General features: G+C 66.8%; 2 protein-coding genes across 2 annotated transcripts; one reads left to right on the top strand and one right to left on the bottom strand.

Annotated features, from left to right (window-relative positions):
• Positions 1 to 795: 795 nt before the first annotated feature.
• On the top strand, positions 796 to 7322 carry TMEM184A (transmembrane protein 184A). Its single transcript, XM_065892899.1, has 8 exons — positions 796 to 1005; positions 3570 to 3735; positions 4233 to 4323; positions 4434 to 4509; positions 4618 to 4709; positions 5494 to 5663; positions 6136 to 6333; positions 7063 to 7322. The coding sequence occupies exons 1-8, from the start codon at positions 796 to 798 to the stop codon at positions 7320 to 7322; spliced, it is 1263 nt and encodes a 420-aa protein (XP_065748971.1).
• Positions 7323 to 12585: 5263 nt separating this feature from the next.
• On the bottom strand, positions 12586 to 13914 carry MAFK (MAF bZIP transcription factor K). The gene is made up of 2 exons (XM_065892930.1): positions 13879 to 13914; positions 12586 to 13020 (listed from the first exon to the last, which is right to left on the bottom strand). Exons 1-2 carry the CDS (start codon positions 13912 to 13914, stop codon positions 12586 to 12588), a joined length of 471 nt encoding a protein of 156 aa, XP_065749002.1.
• Between the last annotated feature and the right edge of the window lie 3863 nt (positions 13915 to 17777).

Below are 17777 nucleotides of genomic sequence, written 5' to 3'. Positions count from 1 at the left end.
CCAGGCCTGGCCCAGCCTCCGGAAGGCAGCCTGGTCCCAGCCCCGCGGGGGCCGCCCGTGGGGGCCATGTGGCCACACAAATGACCAGCCAGGCTTCCCTGGAGGCCGGGCCTCCCAGGACTGGCCCAGGAGCTTCCTGCCTGAGAGGTAGGTGCCGGACCCTGTGACCAGGTCTGGAGGGAGGGTGGAGGCGCCCGGCACCCCGGTGGGTTACGAGCAGCTGAGGAACAGGGCGCCCAGGGCTAGCAAGCGGGCTTGGGGTGGCTGGGGGCCCTGGCCAAGCTGGGCACCAGACGCTCCGGCAGGCCCGGTGGGTGCAGGGCACCTCCCCACCCCGTCTGGCCTGCTTCCCGGACTCCACCCCTGGTAGGCAGGGCACCAAGGGCTCCCCGACTTTCTCAGATGTCTTTGGCCCCTGAAAAGCAGGCTCCCCGCAAGCCAGGGACACCAGAGGTGGGGACCGATCGCCCCGGGACACAGTCGGGCAGCTGGTGTCTGCACCCAGGTGGCTGACCCCAGGGAAGAGGGCGCCCAGGCCCAGGCCTTGGACCTGGGTCTCTGCACACAGAGGGCTGCCCAGAGCCCAGGCAAGAGGGCAGGAGGGTCAGACCGGAACTCCCCCGGGAGGGACGGTGGCCGAAGCCCAGCATGCCCCGCTCAGCACAGCCTCGCCGTCCCTGCCCACTCTCTCCCCCTCACAGGCACTGGGGCTGCTTCCGGCGTCTGCGTGCACCTTTGCCCGCCCTCCCCCCCCCCCGCCCCCCGCCCTGCCTGTGTCCTCCCTCGCCTCTGCAGATGACTAATGCCTCAGGGCTCCTGGGAGACCCCCTGATGTGGGCAGCCGGGCCGCAGTCCAGCCCCCCGCTGGCCATGCCCACCGGGCTACAGGTGGACCGCGTGGGGAACAGCTCCCAGGGAGCCTCCCAGCTCTTCCTTACCACGGCGCTGGCCCGCGGCATCTCGGGCGTCTTCGTGTGGACCGCCCTGGTGCTCACCGGCCACCAGGTGAGCCCTCCCCTGCACGCTCCCTTGGGAACCACTCTCCGTGAGCCACAGCTCAGCCTGGCCCTGGCCGGCCCTCCTGGGGCTGTGGGTCCACGAGCGCAATGGCCTGGGTGCAGACCTCAGAGGCCTTCGGGCCAGAGGAGCAGCGCCCAGGGGCTCGCGGAGGCAGCCTCGGGCCAGGGGAGGGGGCAGGGGAGGGAGAGATCTGGGCCCGAAGATGGGCGGCCTCTTCCAGGCAGAGGGAAGAGCTCCAGCCAGGTGCCAGGCCCTTCCCCCGGGGCATTTCGTCGGCCCCTCAGCCTGTTCACTGAGGTCAGCAGTACTGTCCCCTTTCACGGATGAGAAGACTGAGGCTGGGAGAGGCCGGGGTCTTTCCTAGGCTCACGTAGCCTGGAGCAGAAAGGTCCTTCCCCTCCAGAGGTGCAGCATCCCCGGGAAAGCTGGTGAGGCTGGGACGTGGCTCTGTAAGGAGTGAGACCAGGCTCTGGGAGTGGAAGCAGGGTCAGAGCTTGGCTGGAGGGGCCCAGAGCTGGGGAGACAGGCAGCCCCCCGATGCAGCAGTGTCAGGCCTGGCAGCAAGAGCCAGGGAGCGGGTGACAGGAGGTGGTGCCCGAGTGCAGGGCTGGGCAGTGGCGTCCCGAGCATCTCAGGCAGTGGAGGGTCTCGGGAGCCCAGGACTGCGCCAGAGAGACACGAGCAGAGCTGGGAGGGAGAGGGCTGCCTGGGCTGCAGGCACCTGGGACCTGTAGGAGGGGCCTCCGACATCATGTGGGAGTTTGGCTTTCAGCCCGGGGGTGCTGGGGAGCCAGGGGAGGCTGTCGTTGCGGGGAGCTGAGAGCAGAGCTGCTGGCATGACTTGGCTGGCATTGTCATAGGGACTGGGTTGGAGGGGTGAGCCAGGAGACTGGCTGGCAGGGAAGCAGGTGGCCAGAGGCCTCCGAGGCAGGGCGGTACCCTCTCAGTGAGAGCTGCCTGCTGTGTGGTGCGTGTCCAGGTGTGGCTTCAAATAACCAGAATATAAGGGGGACACGGCAAATGTATTAGTGGGCCGGGTGCAGCTGATAGTGGCCGGAAGAGGTTGGGGCCATCCGGGAGGCCTTCCTGGAGGAGGCAGCATTTGCCCTGAGTCTTACCAAGCTGCCCTGGAGCATCTGGACAGGTAGACCGGACAGGAGGGTGGTGCATTTGCCTCTGCAGGGAAGCCATGCCTTCCTCCCTGGTGGCAGAATGGCTTTAGGTCTGGTGTCGGTTGTGATTTGTGGGACAAGGAGCAGTAAGGGGGACAGGCACCCAACGCCCTGGGTCCGGGCCAGTTCCAGCCACAGTCTGGGCCTTGGCTTGGTCCTCTGTCTCCTGCCCTGACCTTTTGTAATTCTGGGTGCCAGCTGGGCACGTGTGTTTGGAGCCCAGCGTCCTGGGGCCCCACGGCCTGGACAGTGCTGCTGGAGACCCCGTAGGTGGCACTTCCCAGGGCCAACCCTCCTCCCCGCCCCCACCCGCACTCCCATGGAGGAGTCCCACCCTCCCCACCCATTCAGAGCTCAATGGGACAGAGAGACTGGACCCTCACTTTAAAGACGGGGAACCAAGGACAGAGAGAACAGCGGCTTGCCAAGGCCCTCAGCCAGGCAGTGCCAGCCCAGGAGCAGAAGTCCATCTCCCGATAGCTGCTCAGGCCGTGCCCTCCTGCCGCACCAGCTGGGGAGGGAGTGGCTGATGAGGGGCCTGACTCTGACGCCAGGCTGCCCCCGCCACTCCCCATGCTGGGCCCTAAGAAGCTGGGTCTCTGCACACAGCCTGCCCTCTGCCTGCCCTCTCTCCGCCTCCTCTCACGGCACCTCTTCTGGGAAGCCTCCCAGAGTTGCTTGGGACTACAGCCAGCTACCTGTTTGGCTGGCTCCCCGGGGCCTCTTCCTTCCAAAGACCCTGTCACTGTTTTTTTCGTCCTCGTAGAAAATGTGGGTCATCTAAGAAGGTATACAGAAGAACATGAGAACCACCCATCTTTTCCTTTTGTCCAGGGATGTCTTTCCGTTCATTTTTACCCTGCTTTTTCACACACCTGGGTCCTGCTCAGTTTGTCATCCTGACGTGACCGATTGCGTTCTGTCGGAGCGTCTCCGCACGCTGGCGACTCGGGGCTGCAGGGCGGCCCTCTGCACGGCTGTATCTCAGTCACGGGCCCCACCGCCGTGCTCAGCCTCGTGTGCGTCCCTACCATGAACGTCCTTGAACGCAAATCCTACTTTTGTTTCTGAATAAATCTGTTCCGTGGGATAAATCCCTAGAAAGGGTCAAAGGGTATCAGCCCTTTTAATGCCTCCGTGTCAAAATGCCAAACTGCTCTCCAGACCAGTCATGCCCACGAGGGGGCCGTGACTGCCGCCCATCGCCCTGCCCCTGGGGAAATTCTCGTTGAATGAATGAATGGGCACGTGAGTGAATGCGTGTTCCCAGTGCAGAGTGTCCGCTAAGGGCAGGGCCCAGGGAGGTCCGCTTTGCTTCCTCCCGCTTGGGTGGCGGGTGGGCCGTGTCCCCAGGCCTGCCTTACTCCGCCCGCCCAGATCTACCTGCACCTGCGCTCCTACACCGTCCCCGACGAGCAGCGCTACATCATCCGCCTGCTTTTCATCGTCCCCATCTACGCCTTTGACTCCTGGCTCAGCCTTCTCCTCCTGGGGGGCCACCAGCACTACGTCTACTTTGACTCCGTGCGGGATTGCTACGAAGGTGAGCACAGCTAGCTCCCCGGGCCCCAGAGCGGCCCCAAGCTGGGCTGGCAGGGGGAGCCGAGTGAGGGGCTCCTAGGCGCCTGCACTCCCCCCGCCTGCCCCGGGGCACCCCACCCTCCAGGCCTGAGTCTGGCTTAGCGAGGCCCCTGCAGGACAGTCGGGATTAGTGGTGCTAACGATACAAGACTCCCAGGCTCCCAAGCTGGGGGCCAGACTGCAGCTGGGCCTAGGGGTGGAATGGAACGGGCCCTAGATGTGGTGGGGGGCGTCAGAGCTGCCGTGACTGCTGCAGGCCCCACCCCCACCAAGGATGGCATGTGGTCCTAGAACCCAGCTGGGAGCCCCCGTGAGGAGGGGGTCCTGCTGCGTGAGCTGAACCCCAGCTGTCTTCTGGGAAATGGGCGCCAAGGAGTTCTGAGCGGTCAGGGAGCCTTCGTGCAGGCCGGGTGCCCTCGTGGACCGCCCAGGCTCACTGCCGACACCCCTGTCCTGCAGCCTTTGTCATTTACAGCTTCCTGAGCCTCTGTTTCCAGTACCTGGGGGGTGAGAGTGCCATCATGGCTGAGATTCGGGGAAAACCCATCCGGTGAGCATCTCCCCAGAGCCCGCCGGGCACCCCTATGCTCAGGGTGGGCAGCCAGGCCAGCCTGGGGGTGTGTCCTCCAGGAACACACCTCAGGGACTCCCTCACCCCAGGCCCAGCTGCTTCTATGGCACCTGCTGCCTTCGGGGCATGTCCTACTCCATTGGGTTTCTGCGCTTCTGTAAGCAGGTGAGTGCCGGCCCTTCCCAGCCGCCCCCTGACCGCCCCTCACCGCCCAGTGTGCTGGGGGTCCCTCGGCCCCTCCCCCGTCCCCTCACTCTCCTCCCCCACCCCCAGGCCACACTGCAGTTCTGCATTGTGAAGCCCATCATGGCCTTGGTCACCATCATCCTGCAGGCGTTTGGCAAATACCACGACGGGGACTTCAAGTGAGGCCAGGCTGGCGTGCGGGCAGGGAGGGGGTGGGTGGGCCTGGCCTGGGGGGCACAGGGGAGGTAGGCAGGGCTCAGCAGAGGGCTCAGCAGGGGCCAAATCCCCTCCCCCTCGTCCTCCTGGGAAAGGGCCGGGGGCAAGGCCATGGCAAACAGACCCTCGTCACACACATGCCCTGGGGACTCCGGGGCTTTGCGGCCCAGGCAGCGATGGGCTCCTTCCCCGGCGCTACCCCACAGCAGGGCCACTGGAGGGCGAGCGTGGGTTTAAGGGCGCTCGGGCCCAGAGAGCCAAGCTCTGCGCTGGCCCATGGCCCTGCCCTGGGTCCACACGAACTCCTCACGCGCGTGCGCACGCATGCTCAGGTGTGCACACGGGCACTCACCCTCACACACATGCACATGTGCAGACACACGTGCTCTCACATGGGAACACACAATGAGCGTGTGCTCATGCTCATACAGCTGACATGCACACGAAGCGCCCACGCACGATGGTGGGTCCGCGACGTGGGGGCCGTTCCCGTGCCTGGGAGGGTAGAGAGGGGAGGGGCAGCAGGGCTCCTGCCTGGAAGGGGGCAGGATCTGGGGACGACTCCCTGCAACCATCTCCCCTGCCGCTCCCCTAGGGTGCCATCTGCAGGCCCTGGAGGGAGGGTCCAGGTCTGAGCCACTGCCGGTGCCCAGGCTGGGGGCCCAGGCCAATGGCACAGCTGGCAGGGTGAGGAGGGCATGGGGGCGCAGGCCCACCCTCACCACCGGCCCCGGCTCTGGCCCCCAGCATCCACAGCGGTTACCTCTACGTCACCCTCATCTACAACGCCTCCGTGAGCCTGGCCCTCTACGCCTTGTTCCTTTTCTACTTCGCCACCAGGGAGCTCCTGCGGCCCTTTGAGCCTGTCCTCAAGTTCCTCACCATCAAGGCCGTCATCTTCCTCTCTTTCTGGCAGGGTGGGTGGGGCTCCTGAGGCAGGGGCTGGAGCCCAGAGAGATGCCCCAGCTGTAGCCGGGTCAGCAGGCGGCCCTCTCAGTGGGAGGCCATCAAGCCCCCAGCACGGGGGAGATGGTGGGCTCCCCACCCGGCAGGTCTGGCCCAATGTGTGGGGAAGAGGCCATGTGGGGGGCGGTGGAGCCTTGTCCTTAGCGGGCCCTGGGCCAGGCTCTGGGCACAGCCAGACCCCACTTCTCAGGGGACGGTGAGGGGTGGGGCCAGGGAGAGGTCAGGACAGGCGCTCGGGGAGTTCTTGGACGTCCGCTGTGCCAAGGCCCTGGCTTTGGAGGCTCCCAGCCCCTCTGGACCTCAGACCCTGCAGACCCCCGCCAGGCCCATGAGGCCGGCCTCAGGGGGACTTCTGGCTGGGGGTGGCCGCAGTCCAGTCTCCTGTCCGGGGCAGGCACCTGAGTGGCCATCACCGTCCCCCAGGGATGCTGCTGGCCATCCTGGAGAGGTGTGGGGTCATCCCTGAGGCCCAGATCATCGATGGGAGCAGTGTGCGGGCCGGCACGGTGGCCGCCGGCTACCAGAACCTCATCATCTGCATCGAGATGCTCTTTGCCTCCATCGCCCTGCGCTACGCCTTCACCTGCCAGGTGTACTCAGAGAAGAAGGAGCGCTCGCCAGGTATCCGGGGCCCCACCAGCCCCGGGCCCCCCAGCACCATGTCTCTGTCCCCCGTCTTGCCCACGGGCCCTGGGAATGTCGACTTGATGGGCAGGGAGATGGCCTCACGGAGGACCCAAGCTCCAGACAGGTGCCTCACCTGCACGTGGTCCAGGGGAAGAGGCCAGGCAGGCCGGCGGGCAGGCGGGCTGAACTCTGAGTGAGATGGGCTGGACCTGATGTTTGGGCCCCCAAGGGTCCCTCGGTGATAGGGGGTTGGCGCAGCGCCTGAGCCTGGGGGCCCCGGCAACCATACCCAGGTGCCTGGACCAGCCTGACCAGAGAGGCCAAGGGCTGGCGGGTGCTGGTGTCCCTAAAGAATGGCCTGTTTGGGTAGGGGTGGCCTGAGCCTGGACCGGTCAGCCTGGAGTGGCCGAGGGTGTGAAGGGTTCACACCAGGGCGGAGAGAGGATGGGGGCCAGCTCACAGCGGTCTCTCTCTGCCACCTCTGGCAGGGGGTCTGGGCTGGGACAGCCCCAGTGCTGGGCTGGGGTGGAGAAGTTGGGCTGGGATTCTGGGGTCCTAGGAGTCACCCTCTGCTGGCCGAAGCCAGGGCCTGGAGATGCAGGAGCCCTGGCGCGGGCAGCCCCGAGGCTGGTGGGGAATAGGGTCAGGTCCTGGGGTCCGGGTGCATGGGGGGAGATGATGGGGCGCAGGGAGCACCCCAGCCCACCCGCTGCCTGTCGCCAGCCCCCACGGCGCCCATGCAGAGCATCTCCAGCGGCCTCAAGGAGACCGTGAGCCCGCAGGACATCGTGCAAGACGCCATCCACAACTTCTCGCCCGCCTACCAGCAGTACACGCAGCAGGCCACACACGAGGCCCCGGGACCCGGCCAGGGCAGGGACCCCTTGCCCAGCACCCACCCTGGCACAGATGGTGGCTCCAGCAGGGGCAGGAAGAGCCGCAGCATGGAGAAGAGGATGCTGATCCCCGCGGAGGAGCTGTAGGGGCCCCGGGGTCAGCAGCCGCCTGGTGGGGTCAGTGGTCCAGGCCGCTGGGAAAGGACAGGGCCCCTCACCCACCAACCGTCTTGCCAAAGGTCAGGCCTCTCCTAGGAGCCTCCTGCTAGGCCCGTGGAGCCCACTGCCCACCCCACCTCTGGCCAGTGGAGCAGGTCGCTTGGTAGCCCTGCCAGGCGCCCCGGGGCCGCACCAGCGCCTGGTGGGCCCTCGGCCTCAGAAGAGGGCACCTGAGCCTATCTGACAAGCCCAGGGACCTGCCGGGCTCACCTGGCCATCGGCTCGGGTGGCCTCCCTGGATGGACAGCTCCCGGGCAGGGCTGGGCAGCCCGGAGCTGCGGGCCTTACAGGCAGGAGGGCTCCACACTGAGTGCAGGAGGCGGGGTGGCCCCGTGGAGGAAGGGCCGGTGTGGCTGCTGGGAGTCTGGGAGGCGCTGGGGCCACCGGTGGAGGGCTCCGGCTTCCTGGTGAACTGCATTTACGTATGCATAAACAGCCTGGGTTTTCTAGTGACTCTAGTGGCCTGTGTTCCTGCAGGGTCAGCGCTCTAATGAATGGGCCGCAGTGAGGCGGACAGATGAGACCCATCGTGCGAAGTCTGGGTGCAGCGGGGAGGGTCCCCATCCACTCCGGGGCTGCGGGCCACAGTGGCAGCTCAGAGCAGGCAGGCAATGAGCTCAGACTAGAGCCGGGATGGCCTGCCCCGCCGTGCGCACGGCTGTGCGGTCCGGAGCCTTGGCTTCCCCAGTTCAAGGCCCTGTGCCAGCCCCGCCCGAGGAGGGGGCTGGTGCCCGGGAGCCTGGGGCCCAGGAGGCGGAACAGGACAGGGGGAGTGAGGGTGGGCCCTGGACGTCGGGGTGCCCCGCGTGGGGAGGGGGCGGCAGCGGGTTGTGAGCCTTGGTCCGTCCAGTGTGTTTGGGGCGCTCAGGAGGGTGAGGCGGGAGCCGGGGGAAGGTGCCGGGGTGGTGCGCCCGCGGGCAGGCGTGCAGAGCTGGCAGCGCTGCAGCAGGAAGGCCTGGGCACCACCCAGCCACGACCTCCCACACCTCCCGGCCGCCGCTCCCACATCACCCAGGGAGAGAGGGAAAGGCACCGAGGGTCTCAGAGAGACTGAGCAGGGCAGGAACCAGCGTACGGTTTCCAGGGCAGAGTGGGGTCACCCCTGTCCCCTGGGCCTGGGGCACGGGACTCAAGGCCAGCGGCCTCTCCCAAGGCCCAGCCCGGCTGCCTGATAAGATAGGCCGGCCTCCTCCCTGCCGCCGGCTGGGAGGCCCCCCATCTGCCTTACTGCGCCCTCTGCGGCTAGCAGGCCCAGCTCAGGCCCCCACGTCTGACAGCTGGTTTGCGAGTGGCCATGGGGCCCCCAGCGACCCGCTGACCCAGGAGGGAGGTTTTCTGGAGGCTGCAGGGCAGAGGCCCTGCGGTGAGCCAGGGGAGGTGGTGCTGCCCCAGGGCCCTCGTCTGGAGGGGCCCTGCTTTGGGGCCTGAGTTGCCCAAGGCTGTGAACCCAGAGGGCATGTGGGCCAGGGCCGCCTTCTGGAGACCCCGACACAACGTGCGGTCCTGGGGTGCTCTCAGGCGGGCCTGGCGCTCTGGGAGCACCCGCCGTGTGCCAAGGACCGGGCCAGCAATGTCACACACACACACACACACACACACACACACACACACACACACACACACACACACGATCCTCACGACGGCCCCGGGCGGGTGGCCGACGCCCAGGGAGGTTGAGCCACTTGCCTGCGGTCACGGAGCTGGGAAGAGGGGCTGCTTGCCCACCAGTCCCAGCCCCACAGGCCCCTCTGCCCGTGGCCAGGCGCTTCTGACATAACGAAGTCAAGCAGTGAGGACGACACACCTGCAGGTGGGATAGAGCCTCAGAGCAGGTCAGAGGGGCTGCCGGCCTCACGGGCCTGGCCCCGCTGACGGGGAAGCATGGGTGCTCCGAGGAGGGGACCGCAGGCCACCTCTCCGTCTCTGATGAAAACCCGGTTCCCGATTCCAGGCCGCACTGCGTGGGGCCAGGGGTGGCCACGGAGGCCGGTTGTCTCACCCACATGCTCTGGCCTCGGTGTTCTCACCTGTGAAATGGCCCTAGCGGTCCACGCCGCAGGGTGGCGGCCCCCAGAGCAGCTGGGCGGCCTGGAGGCAGGAACCCTTTAACAACCTCCCTGGAGCCCAGCGCCGGGCGGGGTCTGTGACTCCCCAGCCTGCACCCAGAGGCTGCTGCCAGCTCTGGTCTCCGGGACACACCCAGGGGGCTCCCGGGAGCAGCAGGCCGGGGTGCGGGCTCTCCCGGGGCTGCTACGGGGGTCTGCTCAGCTGGGGGAAGACAGCGACCGCACTGTGCCGAGTGCGTCCATCCCCGCACCTGATTCCGCGGAAGGGAGCTCGGGGGCTGGCGGGCAAGGAGCCGGCGGAGGCCACACGGAAGCTGGGGGTGGGGCTCAAGCCCAGTGGCTGGCGCTGAAGCACAGTCCCTTGGTTACGAGGTGCCACCCCAGTCAGCCCGGCAGAGGGGCGGCGCGAGGGCTGCCCGTGTTCAGAAACCCCAACGAGCAGCAGATCTCCTGGCAAGCTTGACCCTCCTTCGGAGGCCAAGGCCAAGTGCTGACCCACCTGACCCTCCAAGGTCAGGGGGGTAAGGAGCGGGCAGCATCCCGCGGACAGGGCGCCCGCTCCCCTGCCAGCAGGCCCAGGTTGGCCGGGCCCCCGGCTCTGGCTTTCAGGGGAGTCTGCTTACCGGCTTTGCCCTCGGCCCCAGGCAGACCCCATCTCTCCCACCCACTGCGAGCTCACCTTAGAGTCCCCGCCAAGAGAGCCGCCCTGGGAAGGGGGGCCGCGTCCACCGACAGGGGCTCCTCGTCAGGGCAGTAGGGGCCTTGGGAACTCCACCCACCGCCTAGAAAGGGAGCCCTCCGCGCGCAGCCCTGGAGACCCACTCACAAGCAGCATCTGACAGTGACCCCACCCCCGGGGGGGCTCCAGCCCTGGGGGCTGGGATGGGGGGGCGGCGCAGGCAGCGGTCCACAGCGCCCCCCCCCGGGCCAGGGAAGGAGGGAGGGTTGGCCCAAAGCGCCAGCCGTGCAGCAGGACAACGTGAAACCAGGAAACTCTTTATTGGAAGGTACAGAAGCGTCACGGCAGAGGCATACAGCAATAAATTAGGTGTGGCCGGGAGGGGGCGGCGGGCGCGGGCCGCACGTCACACCGCAGGGGCCACGGCGCGGGGTCTCTTCTCAATAATTTATATCATGATAAAAGCAGCACAAACATAAATATTGAAATGAGACTGCTGAGAGGCCAGAGGTGCGGGAAACAGGAGCGCGGCCTAGGCAGGGCCGTCGCCCGGGGGAGCGAGCCGGAAGCACGGGGGACGGGAAACCAGGCCCCCGGCCAGGGGGCTGTGCCTGTTTTCTTAAATTAAAACATCCATATATTAAAACTGTGACAATGAAATTTCAACGCTCTGAGAGGAGGGGGAGGGATCACGCTGGTCTCCCAGGCCTGGTCCCGGGGAGTGGAGGCTGCGGGATCGGGATTGGGTGCTCGGACAGCCCGGGCCGCCCGCCCTCCCCGCGGGGGCACCCGGCTGGGGCACGGCCCAAGGGCAGCGGTGGGCAGGCGAGAGCGGCCAACTTGAGAAGCCAGGCGCGGGCGGTGGTCCCGCTCCCACCCACACTCCCGGGCAGCTCTGCCCTAGAGAGGCTTACAGTATCAAATAGGAAGAAAAGGTATGAAAATCTGTACGATAAAATGTGTATATAATTTTATATATATATATACTTTTCTCTCTTTTAAATATCCCCGTGGTCCTTACTGATATCCAATGTGGATTACCTACCATGGCTATGGTATCAACAGCTTCTTTACACACCGGCCGTGGCTCCGGAAGGACCCAGACGCCCCAGACCCCTTGCCCTCTCCCAGGACAGGGGGATGCTTTCTGGCTGTAGCCCTTGGGGCCCTCTCCCCTCCCCCCACTCCTCCCGGGACGGCTGGCACCCTGCGCGGGGTCTTTGCAGCTTGCTGGGGGGCTTACTAAATGGTGGGAGGCAAGCCAAGAGGAAACCACGAGCTGGAGCCCAGGGCTTCTGGCCTGTGGTGGGCTCGGGGCTCGCCGCCCACCCCTCGGCCCCCGCATCTTCCCAGGTGGGGCAGGAAGGGGCGGCCCCTGCCTAGCCACGCGGGAAGCCCCGCAGCGGCTCTCTGGGAAAGGACACCCCAGCAAAGGCCCCCCAGTCAGCAGCGGCTCCGAGTGCCAGAAAGGAAGAGCGGGTGAAGGGTCCAGGCGATGATTAAGCACCGAGGTTGCAGAGTCCCCGTGTCCTCTGCCGACAGACCGTCCGAGCGCTCCCGGCAGCTGGTCCTTGCCACCTTTCCAGCCCAGTGCCGCCCCTATCGTCACCTCCCCCCACCGTCCACACTCCTCTTTCTCCAACCCCACCCTTCTCCCTGCTCTCACCTCCTCCAGCAGCAGGACCCACGGGCAGGACCACGGGCGCCGCCGCCCAGCTCCGTGGCCCGTGCCTGAGGCTGCCGCCGCCGCCTTCACACCCGTTCCACACGGAACACAGGGCTCCGCCTCCCCGGCCAGGCCGCTGCTGCTCCTCGATGGGGACCTGCCCTAGGTCACCCAACACAGAGGGGAAAGCCCAAGGCTCACCCGAGCCCCATTAGCGAGCCGCTCCCCAAGGCCCCCGGCGCTACCGGCACACTGACGGGAGGGCTGGTACACGTGCATGTGCGCTTGCACGCACTGGTGTGTACAGGCTCGCACACGCTCTCACGCACGTGCAGCCCTTCCTCCACCCGCTCACGGGGCACAGGCCTCTGGCTGAGGCTGAAGCAGGATCCCGGGGTGTTCGGACCCCTTGGGGCACGGTTCCTCCTGGGGCACCCAGGGCGGTGAGGGGGTCCTGCACCGGCCGGGGGGCCGAGCGGGGGACGGACGCGCTGCTCGTGGGAGGGGCGGAAGACGTCTGGGCCGCGAACCTCCCAAGGACCCTCCCTCCACACATCCCAACTCCCCCAGCGCGAGACAGAGCCCTGGAAACGGCGCTGAGCGAGGCGGCAGGGCCCGGGGGAAGGCGGGCCGCGTGGGCGCGTGCGTGTGCGGAGCAGGTAGCACTCGGGCCCCCGGGAACCTACTCTTTTCCAGCCCCGGTCCGCGATCCGACTCCGGCGTGAAGGGGTCCGCTCCCCGTGGGGCCCTCGACCAGCACCCCGCGCCCCCCGCCGGGCACTAGGAGGCGGCCGAGAAGGGCACGGAGGCGGAGGCGAGCTCTGCCGACTTGACGATGGTGATGACGCTGGTGGTGGCCACCCTGGCAGGCGTGACGGGGCCGCGGGCCACGGTGCGGGCGAAGGTCTGCAGGGCCTCGTACTTGGAGCGCAGGGCGTCCAGCTCCAGCCGCATGCTGCTGTTCTCGCGCGCCAGCTTCTCCACCTCGCGCTGCAGCTCCAGCCGCTGGCGCTCCAGCTCCTCCTTTTGGGTCACGCGCTTGATGCGGCAGCTGGCCGCGTAGCCGCGGTTCTTGAGCGTGCGGCGCCGCTGCTTCAGGCGGACCACCTCCTCCTTGGTGAGGCCGCGTAGATGCTGGTTCAGCTCCCGCACCGACATGGACACCAGCTCATCGTCGCCGAGCACCGGGGCGTTCTCGCCCGCCTCCTTCTTGACCTGTGGGGCCACAGCTCGTGGTCGGGGCGGGGACCGGAACACACGCCACGGGCGCCAGGGCTCGGCCCCTTTCCCCTCTGCGCCCCAGGCCGGCCCGGCCTCCACCCTGGAACGGGGACGGGCGCCGCGGGGTCGCCCGGCATCGCGCACGCGGTACGGGGCAGGGTGTCCCCTGAGCGGGGGCCGTCGGCCATACCCGGCCGAGAGCCGGTCGCCCTCTGTCGCCCAAACCCCACGAGGCCGCGGCCCGGCTGTGCTGCCCCGGGACTCTCCAGTGCCCGGTGCGGGGCTGGCGGCAACCCCTCCCTCTGCACCCTTCAGGCCCGTTAGGTCCCGCCAAGGCCGGTGGGACAAGGCTACGTGGACCCAGTGGGACCCCAGGAGGCGCCTGGAAGGGCACAGCCCACAGACACACAGAGAGCCGACTCCGGCCAGACCCAGCTCTGCTCCTAAGCAGGGAAACGGCCAGTCCCAGGGAGGCAGCGCCTGGCGCGGACCCACGGCACCAGGCGCGGACCCACGGCACCAGGCCCGTAGCTGCAGCACCCACTCACGGGCACCCCACCAGGGGCTCTGCGGAACCAGACGCCACCCTGCCCACGTCCGGGGCTGGGCTGACAAGTACGTCTTGGCCGGCAGGCACCCACCCCTCCACCCCCAGACGCCAGGGCCGGTGTCTCCCGAAGCCACAGCCCGCGACGCTAGCATCACTTCTCCCAAAGGTACTTCCTCCAGCCCACAGCCCCTCCCCACGCCCGGTGACAGGCTTCCTTCCTCAACTCTAGGGCGGTCCTGGGACAGGGGCTTCGGGGGCCGCAAGGGACCTTCCCGGGCCTGTGCCCATTCCCCCCCCCTTACCTTCAACGCCTTGTTCGCTTTGGGATTAGTCGTCATAACCTGGGTACAGTCACCCGGACAGAACCGCTTGGAAATGGTAACTGAAAATCACAGAGCACAGAAGCGAGTGTGATGAGTTCCTGACTGGGCACAGGTGACCCAAAGCAGGGACGACCCCCTGCAGGGATGCCCCGAGGAGGCTCAGCTCCCCGCTCTGCACTGTCCAGTCACAGCACCCTGCAAGCAGGGGCATCCTGGTGGTCCCGAGCCGCTGCCCACACCCCCAACTCCAGCAGCGGCCCGAGAGCGGCCTGCGTGCACCTTGCCTGGGGCCTGGCAGCCACACGGCTGTCCCACGCTGCCCCCGCCCACTGGGCCTGGGCCATGAGCGCCAGCGCCACGGGCTGGCACCGGGCAGAAGCAGCGGCTGCTTCCTGCTCTGCCTCCGGCCCCGAGCTAGACGTCTGCACCTGTGGCAGGACGCCATGTTCAGGGGTCCAAGTGCGCCGGAGCAAAGCCCCCTCCCGAAAGGCCACACCTAGCCCCTGTGGATCGCCACTGGCCCCAGGTACAGCCTCTGCCCTGGCAAGACCCCATCACTCTGGGCCCACCTGGCCCGCCGAGAGGCCAGGTGGGGAGCCCCTGGCTTGCCGAGCTCACCGTAATTACGGGTTGGCGGGGGAGCCCCGTGCCTGCCCTGGCCAGGCCCCACCCTCCCCAACAGACCTACCTCCGCCAAGGGCACTGCAGCTGTGACATCACCACCTTCACCTAGGCTGCCCCACAGCCATGACCTGAGGCCCAGAGCGTGGGCGGGGGCTCCCTACGCCAGCCAGCCTGCGACCAGGGGAGGTGGGAGCCACCACCTCCAGAGCTCACTGACCCGTCTGGCGGGAGCCGTCTCTGCCACCCGCCAGCCCCCCCCCACCCGCCCCGCCCTTCTCGTTTTCGCGTCTGCATTGTGTCACACATTCTAATCATTCATGAAAAAGCCAGCCAAAGCATCCCAAGCATGATTCCCCTCTGATAGTTGCCATGGCGACCTTGGGAAGTAGCCAACCCCCGATGGTCGTCATGGAAACAGAGAAGCCCACAGCAACAATGGCTTGGGGCAGGCCGAGCAGACAGCGCAGGTTGTGGGGCAGCAAGCAGGCCCCTCATGCCTGCGGCCGGGGAAGGCATGGGGAGGACCCGGCCCGACTCGCTGGTACGCCATGTCTCCAGCTTACAGGGCCGGGGTCTGCCCCCCAAGTTCCGAACGCCGGATGAGGTGAACTGAGCAGAGAGAACGTCAGAGAAACACCCAAGGAGGGTCTTGGGGCCAGAGATGGAGCCACAGCAAAGCCTCCATCTCAAGGTGAGGGAGACCTGGGTGGACGGCCTTCTCCTGCAGCCCTGAGACCCTCGCTGTAGCACTGCCTGGACCCTCCATCCACCCACTCTGCCTCCACGGCCCGCCACCCTTCACCACCAGAGGGTCTCAGCACCCAGGCCTCTGGACCCCGGGTCGCCCCCCGCAGCACAGCCACTCTCCCGGGCGCTGGTGCGGGACAGCAGGACGGCAGCAGGGCCAGTGTGGCCTCCGGGGGGAGCCGTGCCCCTCTGTTCTCCTCGCAGCTACATGTGTGCTCGAGACAGACATGCAGCCGCTCCTGGGGCAATCCTAGTAGGGAAGTAAGAGCTGCTTCCTGACTGTGGCTTGACCCCTGGCATCTGGGGGGACCCAAGAGTGCCCCACGGGCCGCCCCTCCCTCCGGTGCAGGGGTCAACGCTGGGCTGGAGAAGCCACTAGGAGGGCTGGTGGGCCAGGCGGCTGGGAGGCCATGAGAAACTTCTCCAGGACGAGCGGCTATCATTCCAGCTCGCTCCCAGCACGCCAGGGCATAGCTGGGCGGTGAGTCACCAGCTGTTTACAGAGCTGGGCTCACATTCCCACAGACTGAGGCCCCGCCCACCCACCCGGACCAGCTCCCACCCGGTGGGAAAAGGAAGGGCGGAGGGGGGGGGGCCCTCCGCTCGGACCCCGAGCAGACCCTCAGTAATGTACCGGCCTGGCCAGGACCCGGGCACCTTCAAGGCAGGGACGCCTCCCCTGGGGATCTGCCCACCGTGACATTGCCTGGTGGGTCGCCCATTCCCAGGATGTACATAGGCCTGGGCCTCAGCACCCCGTGGGCTCGGCCCCCTGCCCTCTGCACAGGTCCCACGAGCGTTAGGCGCCCCTGTCCACCAGGTCAAGGTCGCCCAGGCAGACCCTCAGGCTACGTCCACCGGCTCTGAGCCCACCTCGTCCACCACCTGGGCTACTGGGGCCCAGGACCACGGGCGAGGAGCCCCGGCAGAGACGGGAGAGAGTGGTCCGGCTGGGGTCGCAGCTGGGGTCTGACCTCAGGGAGCTTTCCTCAGTTCTCAGGCCTTCCGTGTCCAAGCAGATGGCGCGAATGCGTGTAAATATTGAGCCGAGGGGCTGGTCACCCTCTGGGGGTGATGAAGCAGACCCCCCTCTCTCTGTGGGTCTTGATCTTCCCTTCTGAAAAATGAGGGGATCAGAACCAAGGGCCCCAGTGCCAAATGTCCTCAGCTGGGCCACGCAAGTGACGCCATGAGAGACACTCCGGCCGAGGGCCGCGCTCTCAACCCCCCGGGCTGCAGGGCCTGTACCAGCACCCCGGCCCTGCGGAAAGGTGGCAAGTCCAGGGCGGGAGCAGACACCCACCGCCCTGCTCAGCATCATGACCCCCACTGCCTTGGCTTCTGCCCCCTCCTCGGGGACCTGCTCCTCCCAGCCCGGTGCCTGCCCAAGGGGCTCACACCAAAGTCAGGCCCAGGGGCAGAGGGCCCTTCTGCAGACTCGGAACAGGGACAGGAGCGGCACGGTTACTCACCTCTCGCCCAACGCCCAAAACACACAAAGTATCGACCTCACATCACTTCTGACTTCAGAAAAACAACAGCTCGCTCTTGGAAAGACGTTCGGAGAAGAGTTTTGTAGGTGTGAAGAAGAGTTTATAAAACACCTGATTTTGAAACAAGTGCCCTAAAAGGGTATTTGTGAACCACAGAACATCAGGCAACCTCATGGGCCAGCAGAGCTCACACAGGACGAACTGCTTTCTGGGACTCGGCTGGAACCAGCTGGGGTGGGAGACAGCAGCTGGGCGTGGGCAGGGGTGCCCAGCGCCGCCGCATCGGAGCCTGGTCACCCCACACGTCTTTCCAACAGCCCCGCACGAGAGGAAGGACGCCCGGGCACTGTCGCCGAGACGTGCAGAGAGCCCTTGGGCTCGTCCTGGTGGGGTCATCCCAGAAGCTCGGTGGCCAGCGCTAGGCTGGGAGCCCGGATGGCGGGGCTGCCCTCCGCTCGCCCCCTCCCCAAGCCCTGAAGGAGCTGCTGGGCCAGACAGCGTGCAGCCAGCACTTCTACCCCAGAGCACCTTCCAGGCGACCGTCAGCCTAACTAGGGCTGGTTTTCAACCCAAAGCCGGAAACTCCATTCTCACGTACAGCTGAACACGGAAGAGGGCTTCCTCTCTAGGAAAAGGGAACCCCAGCAGACTAGATGGAGGCAATTCAGGTGACCGCGTGGTCTGGAGGGCCTTCGGGGGCTGGGGCGTCCCTCCCCTTCCAGGCCCATTAGGAACAGGGCAGGACAGGGCGGCCAGGTCTGACAGTTCAGGATTGCTCTTCCGGAAGGCAGGTGGGCCTGGGCCAGGACCACTTCTTACCTTCCCTCTCACAAACCCCTTCCTCGGTTGTGACCTAGCTCCTGAGGTGACTCACGGCCTGGCCGTCCCCCGTGTGCTCCGGCCCTCGAGGGGCTGGGCCAGGGTCCAGGGCCCGGGGGACATTTTCTCCATCAGGGGAGCCAGTGGCTGACGGGAGCACTGACCCACCCGAACAGCCCCGGGTTTGGATTACCT

This window comes from Phocoena phocoena, chromosome 15, assembly GCF_963924675.1.
Source record: "Phocoena phocoena chromosome 15, mPhoPho1.1, whole genome shotgun sequence".
Taxonomy (NCBI): Eukaryota; Metazoa; Chordata; class Mammalia; order Artiodactyla; family Phocoenidae; genus Phocoena; species Phocoena phocoena.
The sequence above is the reverse complement of the archived record's forward strand: the minus strand, read 5'-3'. Positions and strand labels throughout refer to the sequence as shown.